At 40.9% G+C, this 23,178-nt stretch overlaps 1 protein-coding gene across 1 annotated transcript in view; it reads right to left on the bottom strand.

Moving 5' to 3' along the window:
- SRD5A2 (steroid 5 alpha-reductase 2) overlaps nucleotides 1-19,077 on the bottom strand; it is a 57,421-nt gene extending 38,344 nt beyond the window's left edge. Inside the window, exon 1 of the mRNA XM_059942926.1 lies at nucleotides 18,797-19,077. Within this exon, the coding sequence (XP_059798909.1) occupies nucleotides 18,797-19,077 (281 nt within the window). The remainder of the gene's footprint in view (nucleotides 1-18,796) is intronic.
- Between the last annotated feature and the right edge of the window lie 4,101 nt (nucleotides 19,078-23,178).

Here is a 23,178-nt window from a genome sequence, read left to right as displayed (position 1 = left end):
ACAATTGGAAAAAGAAATCTCACATGCCCTTCAAAAGAATCCATGTTTGGTTTTCAGTCATTTTAGTCCAAGGATCTTGTTGCATCTCTGGTAGTCATTTGTTGTATTTGCTACCCAGCATTCATTCTTCCTTTTTATGGTAATTACCCTGGTTCTCCACTCTCTTTCCATCTTAGCCCATGAGAGGGTTCATCCTCAGTCAATCAGAACAGTGACAGCCCTATTACACTGGTTGTTTCAGAGATGGGCATATGACCCAACAAACCCCAATAAGGTTTTTCTTATGTTTTTTTCTAGAACTGTTTTTTGCCACATGCCTTGGATCTGAGAGTACATATACTCTTAGATGTTACAGTTGCCTTGCCACCACCAAAGGACAGCCTTTCTGAAAATAGAGCCAGTAAAAGAAGTAGAGCCAAGAGCTGGAGAGAGAAACCAGGTCTTGATGGTATCTTTGGAACCACTACATCAATCTGGACCTTAAGTTAGAATTTTCCAGTCATGAGAGTTAATAAATTCAGGTTTTACTTAAACCTACTTGAATTTTCTGTCACTTGGAACTGAAAGAGTCCTGATTAATGCACCACCACACTGTTCTCTTTTGAAATAAGCATCAAACTTTTCCAAGTTTGAAACCAGACTTGGTGAAGGTTTTGAGTTGCATTTAATCATAAAACAGAGTTTCCCCAAAATTATTTTCTTGGAGCAGAACTCACCAAGAGGTCTTTCCTTGTTGGAGCCTCTATGTATGCCAAAGGGCATTAGGCCAACCCGTCCTCTGAGCCCTTGGCCCACTTCCCCAAGTCCTTCCCAAGATATAACAAACAGTGAAAATGAACAGTCACTTGTCTATATACTCAGATGATACCTGTCATTGTAAGTAATGGTTTTGGACATATTAGAAAGTGGGAAGGGCAGGCCAAATGCAAAGGTGACTAAATACAGAATGAGTCAGTGGTGCATCCCATCCAAGTTTATGTTTTACTATGGACCTTGTGTTGTGGTTTGAATGGTGGCCCCCAAAATATGTTTATGCCCTAATCCCCAGAACTTGTGAATACTACTTCATTATAGCAAAAGAGCGAATATTCTTACATGGCAAAAGATGAGTTTAAATTAAGGATCTTGAGAAGATGGAGTTATCCTGGATAATCTGGATAGACCCTAAATGCAATCACATGTATCCTTATACAAGAAAGGAGCAGAAGAAAAGAAAGATACACAGAGAAAAAGGCAATGTGAAGACAGAGCATAGAGATGTAATCACAAGCCAAGGAATACAGACAGCTACCAGAAGCTGGATGAGGCAAGGAACAGATCTTCCTTTAGAGCTTCCACAGGGTGCCCTGCTGGCACCTTCTGGCCTCCAGAATGACAAGAGAAAAAATTTCAGACTTCTGGTTTCCAGCATGATGAGAGAAAAAATTTCTGTAGTAAAGATAAATTTCTGTAGTAAATTTCAAAAGTAAAGAGCATCAGAAATGGCAAATACATGGGCAAATACATGTTTTTTATTATTTGAATCTCTTTAAAAGATAATTGTTTAAACAAAAATAACAGCAATATGTTGAAGCTTCTTATGGCATGTGTATAAGTAAAACAAATAACAACAGTATAAAGGTCAAGAGGGAAGAAATGGAAGTATATTATTTCACATTCCTACACTATACGTGAAGTGGTATGATATCACTTGAAAATAAATAGTGATAAATTTAAGATACATGCTTTAAAGCTTTAATCAAACTAACAAAAGGCAGCGTTATAGCTAATAATCCAACAAAAGCTATAAAATGGAATAAAATAACACTCAATTCAAAAGATGGAAGATAAAGGGAAAATGAAAACAAATAACAGAGAGACAAAAAGACACAAATAGCAATGTGATAGATTTAAACCAAACTACATAAATAATCCCATTAGCTATAAACATTCTAAAAGTCCCAATTAAAAAGCAGAGATTGTCAGTATTGAGCAAAAAGCAAGACTTGACCATACGCTGCCTTCAAGAAACATACAGTGAATTTAAACACAGAGACAGATTGAAAGTAAAATGTTGAAAAAATATGCCATGCCAACCCTCATAAAAAGAAAGCCATAGTGACTACATTAATATTAGATAAAAGTAGATTTCAGAGCAAAGAATATTATCCGGAATAAGGGTAATGATAATGAAGTAGTGATAATAAAGGAATAATGATAAAAAGGATCAATTCATCAAGGACTTAGCAATCCTAAATGCTCATGCATCTAATAACAGAGCTTCAAAATACATGAAGAAAAACTGATAGAACTTTGAGGAGAAATAGGGTAGTCCTACTTTAATCAAACATAAATCAATACTCCTCTCTCAGTACTTACAGAAAAAGTAGACAGAAAATCAGCAGGATATAGAAGATTTGAAAAGCACTTTCAATCAAATTAACCTATGGACATTTTTAGAACACTCCTCCTTACAGCAGAATACCTATTCTTTTCAAGTTTAAAGAGCACATTTACCAAGACAGACCAAATTCTGGGCCATAAAACAAGTCTTAATTCAACAAGTAAAAGGCTTTAAGTCATATAAAGTATGTTCTCTGTCCATGATGAAATTATATTAGAAATTGATAACAGAATATATCTGGAAAATCCCTAAACATTTGGAAACTAAATAGTACCGTTCCAAATAACCCATGGATCAGAGAAGAAATCAAAAGAGAAATATCAGTATTTTGAAATGAATTAAAACAAAAACAACATATTAGAATTTGTGAGGTGCCATAAGCAGTATTTTGTGATTTTCATAGCAATATATGCCAAATTAGAAAAGGGAGGTCTCAATGTATAACCTCAGCTTCTGCCTTGAAAAACTAGAAAAAGGAGAGCAAATTAAACCCAAAGTAAGAAGAAGGAAGGAAATAATAAAGATCAAATCAGAAAACAAATAGGAAACATAAAAATCAATAGAGAAACTCAATGAAACCAAAATCTGGTTCCTTGAAAATATCAATAAAGTTGATAAAACTCTAGCTAGACAGAGTAGGGGAACAAGTGAGAAGACATACATTACCATTATCAAGAATGAGACAGGTGACATCCCCATGTATTCTATACATATTAAAAGGATATTTGTGTATTGATACTTTACCAGGTAACATGACTGCCTTTTAAGGGATCTTCAACATCCTAACTCAAAGGATCAATATGAAAGATGACAATTTCAGAAGTTAGTGATGTCATAGTGGCTTAGTGGGAGAGATCTTACACATTAATGGTGACTTTTCCCTCAAGGCAATGCTTATTTGTAGAAATGTCTTGATCTCTATTGGTATTTAATTGCATGCTCAGTTTGCGAGGTAATTCTTAAAATCTTGTAATGTCAGTATTATTTCTTCTATTAGGTATAGTGGGAGTTATGCCATTAAACACTTTGAAAATATTACATAAAAATCTATAAACCAGGGAGTTCCCTGGTGGCATAGTGGTTAAGAATCTGCCTGCCAATGCAGGGGACACGGGTATGAGCCCTGGTCCAGGAAGATCCCACATGCTGCAGAGCAACTAAGCCTGTGCACCACAACTACTGAGCCTGTGCTCTAGAGCCCATGAGCCACAACTACTGAGCCCACGAGCCGCAACAACTGAAGTGCCTAGAGCCCGTGCTCTGCAACAAGAGAAGCCACTGCAATGAGAAGCATGCACACCACAGCGAAGAGTAGCCCCCACCTGCTGCAATAAGAGAAAGCTCGCTCGCAGCAACGAAGACCCAACGCAGAGAAAAATAAATTTAAAAATTTATTTTAAAAAAATCTATAAACCAAAAGTATCAGCTATTCACATCACTTTATATTCTAATCATTATCTATATTAATGCATATGTGTTGATGTGGACTTATTTAGAGCATACTCATTGTGTGCTATTTTTTCACTAAATGACTTTATATTCTTATTTCCATCACAGATATAGATCCAAGAAGGTAATATTTTTAAATTATACATAATATTCAATCATACTGATTACAATCAGCCCTTAATAGTAGAACATTTAAGTAACTTCCAGTGTTCTACAGTTGTGAATAGTAACAGTATAACTTTGTGTAAATTGATTTCTTTCTTTTGGACTATTTCCCTTGAGTATTCTCTCTAAGTGAAATTCCTAGGGGGAAAAAAGTGAACTGCTTTTCAGCTATTGTTAAACATTGCCAGATTAGCTTCACAGAAAGTTTGAACAATTCTCAGTGACACAGGGCCACACATACAACAATTTTTTCAAAGGTCTATCTATAGGTTGTTTTTCTTTTAATCTTTACTGAGGTATAATTAACAATCAATTGCATGTATTTAAAGTATGCAATTTGATAAATTTTAAAACCATCATGATATCAAAATAATGAACATATCCATCTCTACCAAAATTTTGCTCATACTCTTCATGATCTCATCCTTCTGTCTCTCCCTTTGTCCCCAGGAAACCACTGATGTACTTCATGTACCATACGTTAGTTTGAATTTCATAGAATTTTATACAAATGGAGTCATAAAGCATGTACTGGGCTTCCCTGGTAGTGCAGTGGTTAAGAATCCGCCTGCCAATGCAGGGGATGCCGGTTTGAACCCTGGTCCAGGAAGATCCCAAATGCCGCAGAGCAACTAAGCCCATGTGCCACAACTACTGAGCCTGTGCTCTAGAGCCCACAAGCCACAACAACTGAGGCTGCGTGCCACAACTACTGAAGCCCACGCGCCTAGAGCCCGTGCTCTGCAACAAGAGAAGCCACCACAATGAGAAGCCCACACACTGCAACGAAGAGTAGCCCCTGCTTGCCGCAACTAGAGAAAGCCCATGCGCAGCAATGAAGACACAATGCAGCCAAAAATAAATACATAAAAAATAAATAAATTTATTTAAAAAAAAAAAAAAAAGCATGCACTATTTTTTTTGTTTGGCTTCTTTACCCAGAATAATTATTTAGACTTTCATCTTAGTGTAGTTCACATCAATAGTTCACTCATTTTTATTGCTGAGTAGTATTCTATTATATGGTTATACCACAATTTGTTTACTCATTCATTTTTTGATGGACATTTGGGTTGTTTCTGGTTTTTGGCTGCTACAAATAAACCTGCTAAAAACATCTGTATAGAAGTCTTTGTGTCGACATGTGCTTTTATTTTGCTTGGAAAAGAGCTAGCAATGGAATGGGTAGGTCACATGGTATGTTTATGTTTAACTTTTTAAGAGACTTCAAAATGTTTTCCAAAGTGGTCGTCATTTTACATTCCTATCAACAATGTATAAGAATTCTAGTCTTCCACATCCTCAGTAGCACTTGGTATGTTCAGTCTTTTTATTCTAGCCATTCTAATGGAGGCATAGTAGTATCCCACTGTGGTTTTATTAGCATTTCCCTAATGACTAATGATGTTGAGCATCTTTCCCCGTTTTTATTTGCCATTCATATGTTTTCTTTAGCAAAGTATCTGTTCATATCATGAGGTGCAGGAGCAATTTCATTAGAGAAAGAAAAGTATTTTCAACAAATGGTACTGGAACAATTGGCTATCTATAGGCAAAAGAAAGAACTTTGATTCATATTTCTAACCCTATATAAGAATTAACTCAAAATAGATCATAGACATAAATGTAAAACCTAAAATAATAAACCTTTTATAAGAAAACATAAGAAAAAAACCCGTGTGACTTTAGACTAGGCAAAGATTTCTTAGATTTAATTGCATGAAAACAAATAGAAAAATTGGACTTCACCAAAATTAAAAACCTCTGCTTTTCAAAAGATATGGTTAAAAGAATGAAAAAGACAAGCCACACAGAGTAGGAGAAATTATTTGCAATGTATATATCTGGTAAAGAATTTGTATCTAGAATACATAAAGAACTTTCAAAACTCAATAATAAGAAAACAAAGGACCCAAAACACTAGTATTTAGATTTGTTTATCAGATAGGTAACTTTGGGTAAGTAAAGAACATTCACCGGGAGACTGAAGTGAGACCAAGTACTGTTGTTGAAAGAGGACAGATAGAGGCAGGAGAGAGAAACAGAGACTGTACACAGAAAGGGAGTTGGGGATTTTTCATGGTCAAATAGGAAACATGTCAAAAGCAAATTGCCTTATTTTCTTCACAGTAACTTTTAGGATCAGCCTTGACAACATGAAGCAAGTAAATGGAAGAATTTTGAAAATGGCCCAGACCTGATTTAAGGCTTGGATAGTAGGATCAGATATTATGGCATAGATACAAAAGATATTTGGTATTGTGGGAAGCAGCCGCATAGCACAGGGAGATCAGCTCCGTGCTTTGTGACCATCTAGAAGCGTGGGATAGGGAGGGTGGGAGGGAGACGCAAGAGGGAGGAGATATGGGGATATATGTATACGTATAGCTGATTCACTTTGTTATAAAGCAGAAACTAACACACCATTGTAAAGCAATTATACTCCAATAAAGATGTTAAAAGAAACAAAAGATATTTGGTATTAAAAAGGTATTCTAAGACGGAGTACAAATGGCGCACAGGGCAATTTTAAGTCATAGGTCACCAAACAGACCCCTTTTCCTGACTGAACATCTCATTCCCACCCACATAAACCATCTTTCGAGGACCAGCTAAGTGCTTACTCATCACTCCCCCTCACTCCCACCAATCACTGCACTCAGACAGAGTGCAATTATTTGTGAAATTGCATTAATAACAGCGATTGTCTCAAGGATAAAATGAGATAACTGATGTAAAACACATAACATAATTCCTGGAACACCCAGAGCTCAATAAATATTGGTTTCTCCTTCCCATATCCCCCTTCCATAACCAAATGGAAGGCAAATTGCACTGTTGGCCCTGGTTCAGAGGGTTTTAAAATTTAGAGCTCCTATGATGAGTCTCCTTAAAGGCTGCTGGGTTGAGCACAGCAACTTTTTAAACATCTTGAGTCCAGCCTTTAATGTCTCCATTGCCATATGTGGCAAGGAGTCAAAAAGCAGAAAGGGAAGTGCCCCAGGTTCCAGAACCAAGCTGCCAGGCTCTGGCAAAAATCAACAGGTAGACAACTTTCATATTCTATCTTGTAACAGAAAACATTAATGTTCTCCCTCCTGCTGGCCGAGGACCCTTCATTTGAGTATACCTCCTTGTCTTTCCACTCTCCCTCACTCATTGCTCCTCAGGAAAGGAGAGGTAAATTACCCAACTGGTAAATTTGAAAGCAGGACCTCTCAAGGGGTGTGTGCAGCTCAGCCCTTCTTCCGTTCTGCTGTCTTTCCAGAACAGGCACCACTGGGTAAGGCCCATGGTATTCAGCCATCATTGTCACTGAGTTTTTCTGAGGGACAGTGTTAGGATCCAAAATGGAAGCCATGTTGCCCCAAACCAGCTTTACCACTAATAAGGGTAGTAATTTGTCTCTAGTTGCCTAATTCCTGGATCTGTCTCTCAGTTGATTATGAACTTGGGTGGGGAAGAAGGGTGCCATTTACTGGGTTCCCTCAAAACCCACCCACCCATCTGCCCACTATTCCATGCACACTCAAACACAGACAGGCACCAGAGACCACAGCATGTTCAGTGGCATGACCATGGTGCCCCTTGTGGACCATGGTCCACATGTCCCTCAATTTGCATTTTCCCACCTGTCCTGGGCCTCTCACACTGACATTGCCACCACCAAACTTTCACACCAGAAAGAGTGTCAGACACACTATGATGCGTTTTCCTGCCTTTCTCCTGGAGGGCAAGCACCAGCTTTGTGTTTCTTTTGTGTCCTCCCCTAGGACCCAGCACAGTTCTGAGCATGTGGAACTCTGATAAAGAATTAGGACACCTAAGTTCAAGCCCCACTCTGCCCCCTCCTCACCATGTAACTTCATACACATCACTTAACCAGCTTGGATCACTGTTTCCTTATCTTGTTTGTTAAGTGACATTAAATTAGATTTAAAATGAGCAAGAAGTTGGACCTTTCTTCAATGTGGCAAAAGTGGTCAAGATCTCTAAATCTTGTTTACATTTTTGGCAAACATAGCTGTATATGTTTCAGATGTGCTTATGATGTCATCCCATTTAGAATGCAAACTCCAAGACTCCTACTATTTCCCACAAAGGTTCAAATAAAGGACTTGCAACCCAGAAAATGAGATTTACTACCAAATTCCTATTTAAATGTAGCAGAAATTTTCTAGACTATGCCCAGTTCTTTGCTATAGGATTTAACAAAATTTTATAATAGAATTACCAGGGCACTGAATGTAAAGCTATGCCACACATGGTTTTCTTAAGGAGAGGCTAGCAAACTATGACCCACAGGCCAAATACAGCCCACTATCTATTTTTGTAAATAAAGTTTTATTGGAACATTACCTCACTCACTTGTCTACATATTTTCTGTGCTGTTTTCATGCTACAAGAGCAGAGTTGAGTAGCTGTGACAGAGACTGTCAAAGCCTAAAACAGCTACTATCTGGCTTTTCTACAGAAAAAGTTTCCTGACCCCCATTTTAATTGATCCAAATTATGCCTCATGAATGTCCTTAACACATGATTAAGTGACCACAAGAATTCAGTTTATTCTGCCTGGGACTTTCTTCTCAGTGTGTAAAAGGAGAGATTTTTCTAGGTGGTTTCCAAAGTCCACATTAATCATCATTCTGATTCTCAGCCAATGAGTAATTTCCTTCATGAGGTTTGATTACTTCTGAATATTTGACACATCTGCAGGTCTTATGAGATTGGAGAAGAATTGACAGGGCACATGATGAGACTCAAGTTCCAGTGCCCTCTTTGCCCCTAATTGTCTTAACTTCGTGGTGCTCTGCTTCTATAAAATGAGGAGGCTGGACAGATATGACATTTCCTTAAAATAGAGAATTATGATCCAGTGTGTGAAATGTCTCATAGAAGGCCACACTGGCTGCTATGAAAACCACACCTTGACTTACAAAAGGAGAAAGGACACAGAGAAGCCTTCTTGGAGGAAGTGATGCCCGATCTGAGTCTTGAAGGATGGGGAAGAATTCATGCTGCTGGAGAATGAACTGAGCAATCGAGCAAAAAGGCCTCTTATTGAGACATTGGTTCAACATGACGGAGTAAAAGGATGTACGTGCACTCCCTCTTGGGAGAGCACTGGAATCACAACTAACTTCTGAACAATCATTGACAGGAAGGCACTGGAACTCACCAAAAAAGATACCCCACATCCAAAGCCAAAGGAGAAGCCACAAAGAGACAGTAGGAGGGGTGCAATCACAATAAAATCAAATCTCATAATGGCTGCGTGGGTGACTCACAAACTGGAGAACACTTATACCACAGAAGTCCACCCACTGGAGTAAAGGTTCTGAGCCCCACGTCAGGCGTCCCAACCTGGGGGTCCGGCAATGGGAGGAGGAATTCCTAGAGAATCAGACTTTGAAGGCTAGTGGGATTTGATTGCAGGACTTTGACAGGACTGGGGGAAACAGAGACTCCACTCTTGGAGGGCACACACAAAATAGTGTTCACATCAGGACCCAGGGGAAGGAGCAGTGACCCCATAGGAGACTGAACCAGACCTACCTGCGAGTGTTGGAGGGTCTCCTGCAGAGGCGGGGGGTGGCTGTGGCTCACCGTGGGGACAAGGACACTGGCAGCAGAAGCTCTGGGAAGTACTCCTTGGTGTGAGCCCTCCCAGAGCCTGCCTTTAGCCCCACCAAAGAGCCCAGGTAGGCTCCAGTATTGGGTTGCCTCAGGCCAAACAACCAACAGGGAGGGAACCCAGCCCCACCCATCAGCAGTCAAGCTGATTTTAAAGTTCTACTGAGCTCTGCCCACCAGAGCAACACCCAGCTCTACCCACCACCAGTCCCTCCCATCAGGAAACCTGCACAAGCCTCTTAGATAGCCTCATCCACCAGAGGACAGACAGCAGAAGCAATAAGAACTACAATCCTGCAGCCTGTGGAACAAAAACCACATTCACAGAAAGACAGACAAGATGAAATGGCAGAGGGCTATGTACCACATGGAGGAACAAGATAAAACCCCAGAACAACAACTAACTGAAGTAGGGATAGGCAATCTTCCAGAAAAAGAATTCAGAATAATGATAGTGAAGATGATCCAGGACCTCAGAAAAAGAATGGAGGCAAAGATCGAGAAGATGCAAAAAATGTTTAACAAAGACCTAGAAGAATTAAAGAACAAACAAACAGAGATGAACAATACAATAACTGAAATGAAAACTACACTAGAAGGAATCAATAGCAGAATAACTGAGGCAGAAGAACGGATAAGTGACCTGGAAGACAGAATGGTGGAATTCACTTCTGCAGAACAGAATAATGAAAAAAGAATGAAAAGAAATGAAGACAGCCTAAGAGACTTCTGGGACAACATTAAATGCAACAACATTCGCATTATAGGGGTCCCAGAAGAAGAGAGAGAGAAAGGACCAGAGAAAATAATTGAAGAGATTATAGTCGAAAACTTCCCTAACATGGGAAAGGAAATAGCCACCCAAGTCCAGGTAGCGCAGTGAGTCCCATACAGGATAAACCCAAGGATAAACACACCGAGACACATAGTAATCAAATTGGCAAAAATTAAAGACAAAGAAAAATTATTGAAAGCAGCAAGGGAAAAATGACAAATAACATACAAGGGAACTCCCATAAGGTTAACAGCTGATTTCTCAGCAGAAACTCTACAAGCCAGAAGGGAGTGGCATGATACACTTAAAGTGATGAAAGGGAAGAACCTACAACCAAGATTACTCTACCTGGCAAGGATCTCATTCAGATTTGATAGAGAAATCAAAAGCTTTACAGACAAGCAAAAGCTAAGAGAAATCAGCACCACCAAACCAGCTCTACAACAAATGCTAAAGGAACTTCTCTAAGTGGGAAACACAAGAGAAGAAAAGGACCTACAAAAACAAACCCAAAACAATTAAGAAAATGGTCATAGGAACATACATATCGATAATTACCTTGAACGTGAACAGATTAAATGCTCTGACCAAAAGACACAGGCTTGCTGAATGGATACAAAAACAAGACCCATATATACGCTTTCTACAAGAGACCCACTTCAGACCTAGGGACACATACAGACTGAAAGTGAGGGGATGGAAAAAGATATTCCATGCAAATGGAAATCAAAAGAGAGCTGGAGTAGCTATACTCATATCAGATAAAATAGACTTTAAAATAAAGAATGTTACAAGAGACAAGGAAGGACACTACACAATGATCAAGGGATCAATCCAAGAAGAAGGTATAACAATTATAAATATATATGCACCCAACATAGGAGCTCCTCAATACATAAGGCAACTGCTAACAGCTGTAAAAGAGGAAATTGACAGTAACACAATAATAGTGGGGGACTTCAACACCTCACTTACACTGATGGACAGATCATCCAAAATGAAAATAAATAAGGAAACAGAAGCTATAAATGACACAACAGACCAGATACATTTAATTGATATTTATAGGACATTCCATCCAAAAACAGCAGATTACACCTTCTTCTCAAGTGCACATGGAACATTCTCCAGGATAGATCACATCTTGGGTCACAAATCAAGCATCAGTAAATTTAAGAAAATTGAAATCATATCAAGCATCTTTTCTGACCACAACGCTATGAGATTAGAAATGAATTACAGGGGAAAAAACGTAAAAAACACAAACACATGGAGGCTAAACACTACGTTACTGAATAACCAAGAGATCACTGAAGAAATCAAAGAGGAAATCAAAAAATACCTAGAGACAAATGACAATGAAAACACGACAATCCAAAACCTATGGGATGCACAAAAGCAGTTCTAAAGGGAAGTTTACAGTTCTACAAGCCTACCTCAAGAAACAAGAAAAATCTCAAATAAACAATCTAACCTCACACCTAAAGGAACTAGAGAAAGAAGAACAAATAAAACCCAAAGTTAGCAGAAGGAAAGAAATCATAAAGATCAGAGCAGAAATAAATGAAATAGAAACAAAGAAAACAACAGCAAAGATCAATAAAACTAAAAGCTGGTTCTTTGAGAAGATAAACAAAATTGATAAACAATTAGCCAGACTCATCAAGAAAAAGAGGGAGAGGACGCAAATCTATAAAATTAGAAATGAAAAGGGAGAAGTTACAACAGACACCCTAGAAATACAAAGCATCCTAAGAGACTACTACAAGCAACTCTATGCCAATAAAATGGACAACCTGGAAGAAATGGACAAATTCTTAGAAAGGTATAACCTTCCAAGACTGAACCAGGAAGAAATACAAATTATGAACAGACCAATCACAAGTAATGAACTTCAAACTGTGATTTAAAATCTTCCAACAAACAAAAGTCCAGGACCAGATGGCTTCACAGGTGAATTCTATCAAACATTTAGAGAAGAGCTAACACCCATCCTTCTCAAACTCTTCCAAAAAATTGCAGAGGAAGGAACGCTCCCAAACTCATTCTATGAGGCCACCGTCACCCTGATACCAAAACCAGACAAAGATACTAGAAAAAAAGGAAATTACAGACCAATATCACTGATGAATATAGATGCAAAAATCCTCAACAAAACACTAGCAAACAGAATCCAACAACACATTAAAAGGATCATACACCATGATCAAGTGGGATTTATCCCAGGGATGCAAGGATTCTTCAATATACTCAAATCAATCAATGTGATACATCATATTAACAAATTGAAGAATAAAAACCATATGATCATCTCAATAGATGCAGAAAAAGCTTCTGACAAAATTCAACACCCATTTATGATAAAAACTCTCCAGAGAGTGGGCATAGAGGGAACCTACCTCAACATAATAAAGGCCATATACGACAAACCCACAACAAACATCATTCTCAATGGTGAAAAACTGAAAGCATTTCCTCTAAGATCAGGAACAAGACAAGGATGTCCACTCTTGCCACTATTTTCAACATAGTTTTGGAAGTCCTAGCCACAGCAATCAGAGAAGAAAAAGAAATAAAAGGAATACAAATCGGAAAAGAAGAAGTAAAACTGTCACTGTTTGCAGATGACATGATACTATACATAGAGAATCCTAGAGATGCTACCAGAAACCTACTAGAGCTAATCAATGAATTTGGTAAAGTTGCAGGATACAAAATTAATGCACAGAAATCCCTTGCATTCCTATACACTAATAATGAAAAATCTGAAAGAGATATTAAAGAAACGCTCCCATTTACCATTGCAACAAAAAGAATGAAATACCTAGGAACAAACCTACCTAGGGAGACAAAAGACCTGTATGCAGAAAACTATAAGACACTGATGAAAGAAATTAAAGATGATAGAAACAGATGGAGAGATATACCATGTTCTTGGATTAGAAGAATCAATATTGTGAAAATGACTATACTACCCAAAGCAATCTACAGATTCAATGCAATCCCTATCAAATTACCAATGGCATTTTTTATAGAACTAGAACAAAAAAATCTTAAATTTGTATGTAGACACAAAAGACCCCAAATAGCCAAAGCAGTCTTGAGGGAAAAAAACGGAGCTGAACGAATCAGACTCCCTGACTTCAGACTATACTACAAAGCTACAGTAATCAAGACAATATGGTACACAACACAAAAAACAGAAATATAGATCAATGGAACAGGATAGAAAGCCCAGAGGTAAACCCACGCACCTATGGTCAACTAATCTATGACAAAGAAGGCAAGGATATACAATGGAGAAAAGACCGTCTCTTCAATAAGTGGTGCTGGGAAAACTGGACAGTTACATGTAAAAGAATGAAATTAGAACACTCCCTAACACCATACACAAAAATAAACTCAAAATGGATTAGAGGCCTAAATGTAAGACCAGACACTATAAAACTCTTACAGGAAAACATAGGAAGAACACTCTTTGACATAAATCACAGCAAGATCTTTTTTGATCCACCTCCTAGAGTAATGCAAATAAAAACAAAAATAAACAAATGGGACCTAATGAAACTTCAAAGCTTTTGCACAGCAAAGGAAACTACAAACAAGACGAAAAGACAATCCTCAGAATGGGAGAAAGTATTTGCAAATGAATCATCAGACAAAGGATTAATCACAAAAATATATAAACAGCTCATGCAGCTCAATATTAAGAAAACAACCCAATCAAAAATTGGGCAGAAGACCTAAATAGACATTTCTCCAAAGAAGACATACAGATGGCCAAGAAGCACATGAAAAGCTGCTCAACATCACTAATTATTAGAGAAATGCACATCAAAACGACAAGTTGTCACCTCATACCAGTTAGAATGGGCGTCATCAGAAAATCTACAAACAACAAATGCTGGAGAGGGAGTGGAGAAAAGGGAACTCTCTTGTACTGTTGGCAGGCATGTAAATTGATACAGCCACTATGTAGAACAGTATTGATGTTCCTTAAATAACTAAAAATACAAGTACCATATCACCCAGCAAACCCACTACTGGGCATATACTCAGAGAAAGCCATAATTCAAAAAGACACATGCACACCAATATTCATTGCAGCACCATGTACAATAGCCAGGTCATGGAAGCAACCTAAATCCCCATCCACGGACAAATGGATAAAGAAGATGTGGTACATATATACAATGGAATATTACTCAGCCAAAAAAAAAGAACGAAATTGGGTCATTTGTAGAGACGTGGATGGATCTAGAGACTGTCATACAGAGTGAAGTATGTCAGAAAGAGAAAAACAAATATCGTATATTAACGCATATATGTGGAACCTAGAAAAATGGTACAGATTAACCTGTTTGCAGGGCAGAAATAGAGACACAGATGTAGAGAACAAACGTATGGACAACAAGGGGGGAAAGTGGGGGGAGGGTGGTGTGATGAATTGGGAGATTGGGATTGACATATATACACTGATATGTATAAAATGGATAACTAATAATAACCTGCTGTATAAAAAAATAAATAAAATAAAATTCAAAATTCAAAGAAAGAAAAAAAAGGCCTCCCATTTAAGCCATCATTTTATTTGGCTGAATAGAAAATGTCATTATTTTCAGCATCTAAATCCCAGGAAAGTTCTTTCCAAATTCAAACAGACTCTAATGTGTGCATTGCCCTCTGCTTCTGCATGTGCATCAAGGAAGGTCACACTGCCAGCAACTTTTTACAGAATAGTCACCTTTATTTGAAAAGAGAGTTTTCTTTTTCATCTAAATACCAAGGTCACACCCAAGTCTTGAAAAAACATAAGCTTCCACAGGCATAGGTGTTGCGATGACCATTGCGTGAGACACCAAGGCATCTTGAGAAAATGATCAATCAGAGAGTGGGGGCAAAGGATCATTCCAGGTCATAGTCAAGGTCAACAAGAGGTGAGATAACTCTGACTTCAAACAACTCTAGATGTGGGATTAGGCAACATGCTTACACAGCAGTCATTTTCATGTAGCTAAACCAACCAAATATCCACAACAATAGATTCTGAAGGGAAGAGAATGATCTGAATTGACCTAGCCATGCAATCTCAGCAATGATTCCTAAGTAATTGCTAGCTCTCCCACAATTCTGACTGCCTGTACTGATGTCAGAAGCAGAGTTCATTCATGCATTCAACAAATTTTAGTGAGTACCAAATATGTACTGGCACTTTTCTATACACTGAGGACACAGCCATGAACAAATGAGATAAAAATCCTTGCCCTTGTGGGACTCACATTCTAGCATGTCACCCTTGTATGGAGAAAAGTGCAAAGAGTTTCACCGTCTATCCAATGGGACATATTGCTTTTCTGAATAGCCCCCAAGGGACATTTTGCAACAGAGTCTAAGCCACAGCTGAGCCAGCTTTCTCCTGAACCCCTGTTCCTCCATCATATTCTCTGTGTCATAGCTACGCACAGCACAGGGTAAAGCCAAGGCATCCTGGAGCTTTTTCCTTAATGTGCCCTCACTATCAAGCCTAATGACTCCTAAAACCTCAAGGCAAAAATGCTCATAACTTTGAACCACTTCTGGGAATCCTGGCTAAGAGAATAGTGGTGACTTCTGAAAAAAAATTTAGGTGCAAAAATGTACATCACAACCTTATTTAACCTTATTTAGCCAAAATAAAAAGACAAATTAAATGTCCAATTTAATATAAATTATATTTTTAAAATATTAAAATTATCAAAAAACTATAGATTAACGGATAAATTATGGTTTTTAGATGAAATAACAAGCAGCCACTAAGATGATATTTACAAAGGTTCTATGATAATGTGGAAAAATATTTATTATAGACAGTAATCAAGCAGAACTAAAACCTATATATATTCAACATAGCAAGCATGTATAAAAATTGACCAAGAAAAATTAGAACCTTGATGGAAATGTTCCAAAACATTAACAATTAATGTACTTAAGTGTTGAAATTATGGGAATTTTTCTACTTTTGTACTTTTCATTTTTTCTTTAGTAAACATTCATTATTTTTATAATTAAAAAATAATTTTAAGCTTAAATATAGTTTTTAAAAGGCAAGAACAAGGCAGCAAGAACAAATATAAAACAGTTTATCATGGTAGCTAAGAGCCTGAGATCTGGATTCAAATTCCCTGGGTCTGAATCCTGGCTCCCTGGTTACTCCATGACCTTGGGCAAGTTATTTAAGCTTTTCTCGCCCCAATTTCCCACCTGCAAAATGGGGGTGATAATAGTGCTTCCTCAATGGGCTGGTATGAGGATTAGTAGAGAACTCACATAGTGTTTAGCACAGAGCATAATCCCTTGTAAGCACTCAAAATGATAATAGATTCAACAGTCCAGTGGCCACAAAGAAAGAGTTCACACAAAGGGAATGGTGGACAAACATCACATCTTCATTCCTTAGGGACAACTCACTCACCCTGAGTTGTGTTTTCTGTGGGGAATTTTCCCTCAGGCAGAATCAATCCCCAAATCCTCTAAATTTTACATTTTAACTTTTCCCCTGAAGAAGGTGAACAGTATGTTGATATTCATTTTATGAGTAATTATTTCCTTGGTTTTTTAAATGTACTTGTCATAATTTATTAAGGCAAAGTACCTTTTGGCTTTAAAAAAAGTCTAAAACTTATGTTAATAGGATTGTCAGAAAGCACTAATCAATACTGTAAGATGAAATGAACTCATAAAAATATTGTTTATGGTGCTAACAGACAGTAGTTAATTAGAAGTTAAAAGTAATTGCCTGATAAAATCACATTTTTCTGTCAAATGTCTTCTCCAATAACAGTGAAATCGAAAGCTGTTCTCTTATCTCCTACACCCAACATCCTTCTTTCTGTGCAAATTAAACCACCTAAATCTGGATAAAATAAAATGGTTAGTAAATAGCTCCAGAAAGGACACCCATTTATGAAATGGTTGCTTGGCAATAATTATTAAAAGAGTGCGAATCCAGTTAAAATTGCATAAATATTAAATCTTGACCAATAAAAAAGATCCAGAGGATAAGAAGGGATTATATGGAAAGAGAAGTTAAAACTTGTTTCTCTACACTTCTTTTCCCAAAATGAGGCATCACTTTTCCCTTATCATCCTTATGAGAGAGGATCATGCCTTTCAGCTTCCAGAGGAATTCTTTACCCTAATTTCTAATCTAGATTTCCTTGATTTTTTTTACCCCATAAATTCTCTATGCAAAATAAGGCTGTGCCTCTGTTCCAGTTCTTGATTTGGCTTGGCAACTTTTCTCTGTCCGTGGATTCTGTTTTCTCCTTGCAGAGTATCCGCCTGCTTAACATGGTGGAAAGGTCTTAAACGATGGAGTTTCACAGGCTTAGATTTGAATTTGGCTGGGCCCTAGCTGTATCATCTTCATTCAGTCACTTAACCTTACACAGCCTCAGTTCCTTTGTCTATAAAGTGGGCACAGTAAATACATATCTCACAAGGTTACAATGGGGCTACATGGGACGACAGAAGGTAAATGACTAGGCATGGTAGGCAACTGAATCTTGCGCTCTTTTGAGTCTCTTTTGAGCATCTATTCTCCGAATCCTGAAAGCCCTTGGTTTTTTTCCTGTCTTTCCTTCTCAGAGCAGAAGGTAAAGTTCTCCTGAATTTGGGATTTTTAATTCAGAAGAACATTTCAGCTCTAAGCTAACTTCAACCCATCCACACTTAAGTGCCAGGGGAACTTGAAACGAGTTGGTGGTGAGCGCGGTCCCTTTTCGGTGGGTCCTGAGAAGTGGGACTCTTGCTTAGGTCAGTGGGTTCCCATCACGTTCTCTTTCTCACCGTTGAAGTCCAGGGTCTGGGTCTGCCCATCTCCCTGCGGAGATACGTTGATCCAGTCCCTCTGAGCCGAATTTCCTTCGGGAGATGCCAATACTTAGGCTCCCTCAAGATCTCAGAACCAGCCCGCCCCCACCCTGCAAAGGAAAGGTGAAGGAAGAACGAGAAGGGGTGGTGGGCAAGACGCCACAGGTGACGCGGGACGGCGCGGAGCTGGAGAGGTAACTGTCTGAAACAAGAGCTCTGCCCAGCTTGAGCTTTCCAGCTTGCCTCCCGCCCCGCTCCACCGCTTTCCCCGGAGCAGTCCAAGGATTCGAAGCGGACCCGAGACGCGCGCGGGGCCGTGGAGAGTGAAGGCGGCGTCTGCCCGCGATCGCTCCTCCACTAGCCCGCGTCTGGCCCGCAGCCCCGGCCCAGCCAGGTGCTCCCCTCGAGCCGCGCTCCGCGCTCCTTGCAGCGGCTCGCGCCGCCCCTCCGCGATCCTCAGTGCGCGCCGCGCGCTGCGCTCCTGGACGCCGGGAGCCTGGCAGTGCGCTGCGCTCCGCACCCTCAAGGGAAAACGCTACCTGTGGAAGTAATGTGCGCAGAAGAGGCCCAGAAGCACAGTCGCAGGCTGGCCGAAGAGAGAGCGGGGCTGCCCGGCGAGGATCCCCGCGGGCACCGCGAAGGAGGGCAGCTCCTGCAGGAACCAGGCGGCGCGGGCGGACAGGCGGGTAGCCACGGGCATCCGGCTCTCCGTGTACTTCCCGTAGCCGGCGGGCTCCGCGAGGCACAGAACCAGTGCCCCCAGGGCGGCCAAAGTGGCGCTGCCTGCCAGCACCGGACTCTCCTGGCAGCGAACGGACATTGCGCCCTGTTCCCCGCTGGTGGCCGCTGCCAGCGCAGAAGAGAGCGCGGGCCCCGCCGCCCCTTTATGGAGAGCTAGACGCCACCCCGTGTCCGCCCCTTCGGCCTTGGCTCCCGCCCCTCCATCCTACGTCCCATCTCAGTGCGGCCAGCCCTGGCTAGGCTCAGCAGCGATGCCCCTTTCGCAGGGCTGGCACTTCGGAAAGCAGCCAGGCGGAGAGTGGATGAAGGCTTTCGCGGAGCCAACTTCGTGTCCTGCGCCCTTCCTTTAGCCCATATCCGCGCCTTCGCCCGCGCGTCCGCCCCTCTCCACAGCCTGCCACTGTTCTCTCCTTCTAACTGCCCTTCGAAGATTTGTTCTTCACCCATCAACCTCTGATGCTGCAACTTCTGGGACTAGGAAATAGAAAACTACAGGTACGACTTAGCCAGGGTAGTTCTCCCGCCCTAACACACACCCTCTGTGTGGTCGCCACGCAGTCCCCACCCTCTGACCATCCGCAGCCAGAATCTCCCCAACCCCTCCGGTTCCCTGTGCTCCTTCACTCTCCGCCAGCTTCCACTGGACCCTGGGCCCAGCCTCCAGCCACTTCCCGCGTCCCCCAGGCCTTCTGCGCTGGGGCGCCGCTCTCCTTGGCCACTTTCGGCACTAGTGGCCCCTCCGCACCACCTCGCCCCCAGGCAGGTACCAGCCTCTCCCCATCCTTATTTCCTCCGCTTTCTCTCTGCTTTGAAGAGACGAGTCGACTGAGCGTGGGCGTGGAAGCACGGATTTCGACCCTGAGTAGTGATCCTGTCTGTCTGCCCTAGCCTCTCCTCTTCCGCGGGACTTCCCGAGCTGGCCCAGATTCAGGCTCATGTCTAGGGCTTCAGCCGCGGGACGCCCTCTCCCATCTCCTGGAGCGGATGAATCGAGTTCCATATGATGTTGCCCTTCGAAGTGCAGCTGGGCTTTAGAACACCTAAGACGCGGTTCTTTCTCTCTCCCTTCTGTTTGCTGCCCTCCTGTCATTCTTCACCCCCTCGTTCATTATCTGTTTCCTCTTCCCTTCTCTGATTCAGTATCCAGACTTCCTTAACTGCCTTCTTCATATATTTTGTACCCCTTTTTTCCTCTTCTTTCTTTAATCCAGTTTCCTCCTCTCAGGTTGGCCTCCTCTTCCCACCTGCTGTTTAGCCTCCTCGTCTTCTTGTCCCACCTCCCTTGATTGCTTCATCCCTGTTAATTTTCTTCTCTTGTCCCTACTTCAGGCTTCACCCATCTTTCCCTTGCTCTCCCTCCCCTTTCTTGGGCGCTTTCTTCATCCTTCGCCCTTTGCTCCCACTAACTGCCGCTCAGGAGTCCCACTCAGTATTACTCCATCCACTCCTGCCCTGTCCTACCGGCTATTCCAATGAAAGGTACATAGTGTTTCATCTGCCCAGTTTGAGGTTGTTTCCTGATTCCTGGGACACGGTGGTGTATGGTGATGCCCTCTGCTTGCTGAAGAGGTATTCACCACTTTCCTGTTGGGTTAAAAATTAAATTGTAAATAGGCTTCAGTTTTCAGTTGACCACCCTGTAGGAACCACCCATATTGGCTGAAGCACCCTCCATGGAGTGGCCAGGCTCAGCTCTCACAGCTACCTAGAGCTGTATTTGCACTGGCTTTCCAGATCCAGTCCCAGATTCCTTATTTACTATTTGCTAGTTGAGAACACCCAAATCTAGATCTCCAGCAAAGACTGGAGCTTCTCATCTGCCTTTCCTCCCTGCTGGACAACTCTACTTGGATGTCCTTCAGAGACCTCAAATTCAACCCTACCCAAAACTAAACCCATTTATCTTCCCCTCCACTCTCCTCCACCCACACCCAGATCCTCCCTGTGTGTTCTTGGTTACCTCTTCTCTGTCCGAAATAGCCATAGCCTCCCTGGGAGGCTGGCTTGCAGACTCAGGAAATTCTAGATTTCTTTTTTTTTTTAAGATTTTTTTGATGTGGACCATTTCTAAAGTTTTTACTGAATTTGTTACAATATTGCTTCTTTATGTTTTGGTTTTTGGCCATGAGACATGTGGGATCTTAGCTACCAGACCAGGGATCGAACCCGCACCCCCTGCATTGGAAGGTGAAGTCTTAACCACTGGACTGCCAGGGAAGTCCCTATATTTCTTGATAACATACAGTATCAGGATAATAGGCAGTGTGACATTTCAAACCCAACTTGATGGAATACTTTTTTTTTTAATGAAATTTCTCCTTTCTCAATTCTCTCCTCTCTTTTCTTACAACTGTGCCCAATTTTGGTCCTCGTCATCTTTTTTCCACTACTGTATCAGTTAGCTTTTGCTGCATAACAAACTACACTAAAAGTCAGTTATCTTCAGATTATGCATCTGTGAGTCAGATGGAGGTCAGCTGTCCTAGGCTAGGCTTGGCTGATCTTGACTATGCTCACTCATTCATCTGTTGAGCAACTGAGAGGCCTGCTCCAGGCTGGGTTTGGATGGAGAACCTTAGCTGAGACAGCTCTGTTCCACATGGCTCTGGTCCTAGCATAAGTGAGCTAGCCCCACCATATCTATACAGTCTCAATAACAGAAGCACAAGAGGACAAGAAACACAAAAGACCTCTTGAGGCTCAGGCCAAGAACTAGTACACTCTTACTTTGTACTTTTTCCGTTGTCCAAATCAAGTCACATCGTGGATTCCAGAGTCAGAATAGGAAAGTATTGCAAAGTTACATGGCAAAGGACAGGGATACAGGGAGAGGTAGAGAATTGGAACCAGTAATGCAACTGCTCTGAATTACATGCATAAAGAAAGTGCTCAGATTGGAAATATACAACTTGATTGATCTGCACAACCTGAACACATTCTTGCAACCAGCACCTAAGTCAAGAAACTGCTTGCTAGCATACCAGAAGCTCCCCTGAGGCCTCCTTACATCCCCTCCCAGAATAACCACCACCCTGACTTCTGACATCATAGTTAGTTATGCCAGCTTTTGAACTTTACATAATATAATCATACAGTATTTACTTTTTGTGTGTGTTTTAATGGTACTGGAAATTTATTTTAATCAGTATGGTGAGGCATGCAGACATGGAAATGACCATCATGAAGGAAGTTTATACTCACAGATCCCCAGAAACGGGAGACACAGCAAGCCACACAAGACCACACAGGGAAGAATCAGGATCAGTCAGTAGGCAGAGGGAGTGACAGGAAATCATGGACAAGAGCTTTATTGTGGTTTCTGCAGGAAGGAATGGACAAGGTAAGGTAAGCAGACTTAGGATTGGCTAGTTTGAATACTTTCACTGGGCTGTTGGTTGTAGGGGCTATTTCTAGTTGTCTGGTACCTGGCACTGGGGTGATTAAGGCAGGCGAATAGTGGTCCAGAGTATAAGACCTTGATGTAAGAGATGATCGGGGTATGGCTGGTGTGTGCATGTGTGTGTGTGTGTCAGAGAGAGAAAGAGATCACCTGGGAAATTCAGTAGTGATCCCAGAAGGTCATGCTTTAGTGGTAGGAATAATTTATTTTTAGAGTGAAGACTACCTTCCTAACAAAATGTTCAATCAATCCCCCCAAAAGATCAAGATGATTCACAAGTAATTTAACAATGTCCAACCCTCTTTAAAGGAAGACAATTACATACAGACAAGTAACAATGTAGCCTTCACAATATCCAACATCCCCCAAGTTACTAGACATGTTGTGTTGACTTCTGACACCAATTACTCAAGTTGAGCCAAACTTCACAGGTTTAGGACACAGTCCTCCACAAGACTGCCCTCACTTCAGATGCAAGTAACTTCAGGGGTCTCCAGGCCACACATACTTCTGAACAGCTCACTACAAATATGAGGGCTCCCACTAAACCTTCAGGTTCAATAATTCTCTAGAGCAACTCACAGAACTCAGGAAAGTAATATATTGATGATTACAGCTTTACTATAGCAAAAAGACATAAATCAGAACTAGCCAAAAGAAGAGATTAGGTTGAGGGGGTGTCCCAAACATGAAGTTTTCTTGTCCTCTCCCCATGGAGTCAGGATCCACTACCTTCTCAGCACATCGATGTGTGACAACTGCAGTGGCTTGCCTACCAGG

This window comes from Balaenoptera ricei, chromosome 13, assembly GCF_028023285.1.
Source record: "Balaenoptera ricei isolate mBalRic1 chromosome 13, mBalRic1.hap2, whole genome shotgun sequence".
Lineage (NCBI taxonomy): Eukaryota > Metazoa > Chordata > Mammalia > Artiodactyla > Balaenopteridae > Balaenoptera > Balaenoptera ricei.
This window is presented reverse-complemented; position numbering and strand designations above follow the sequence as displayed.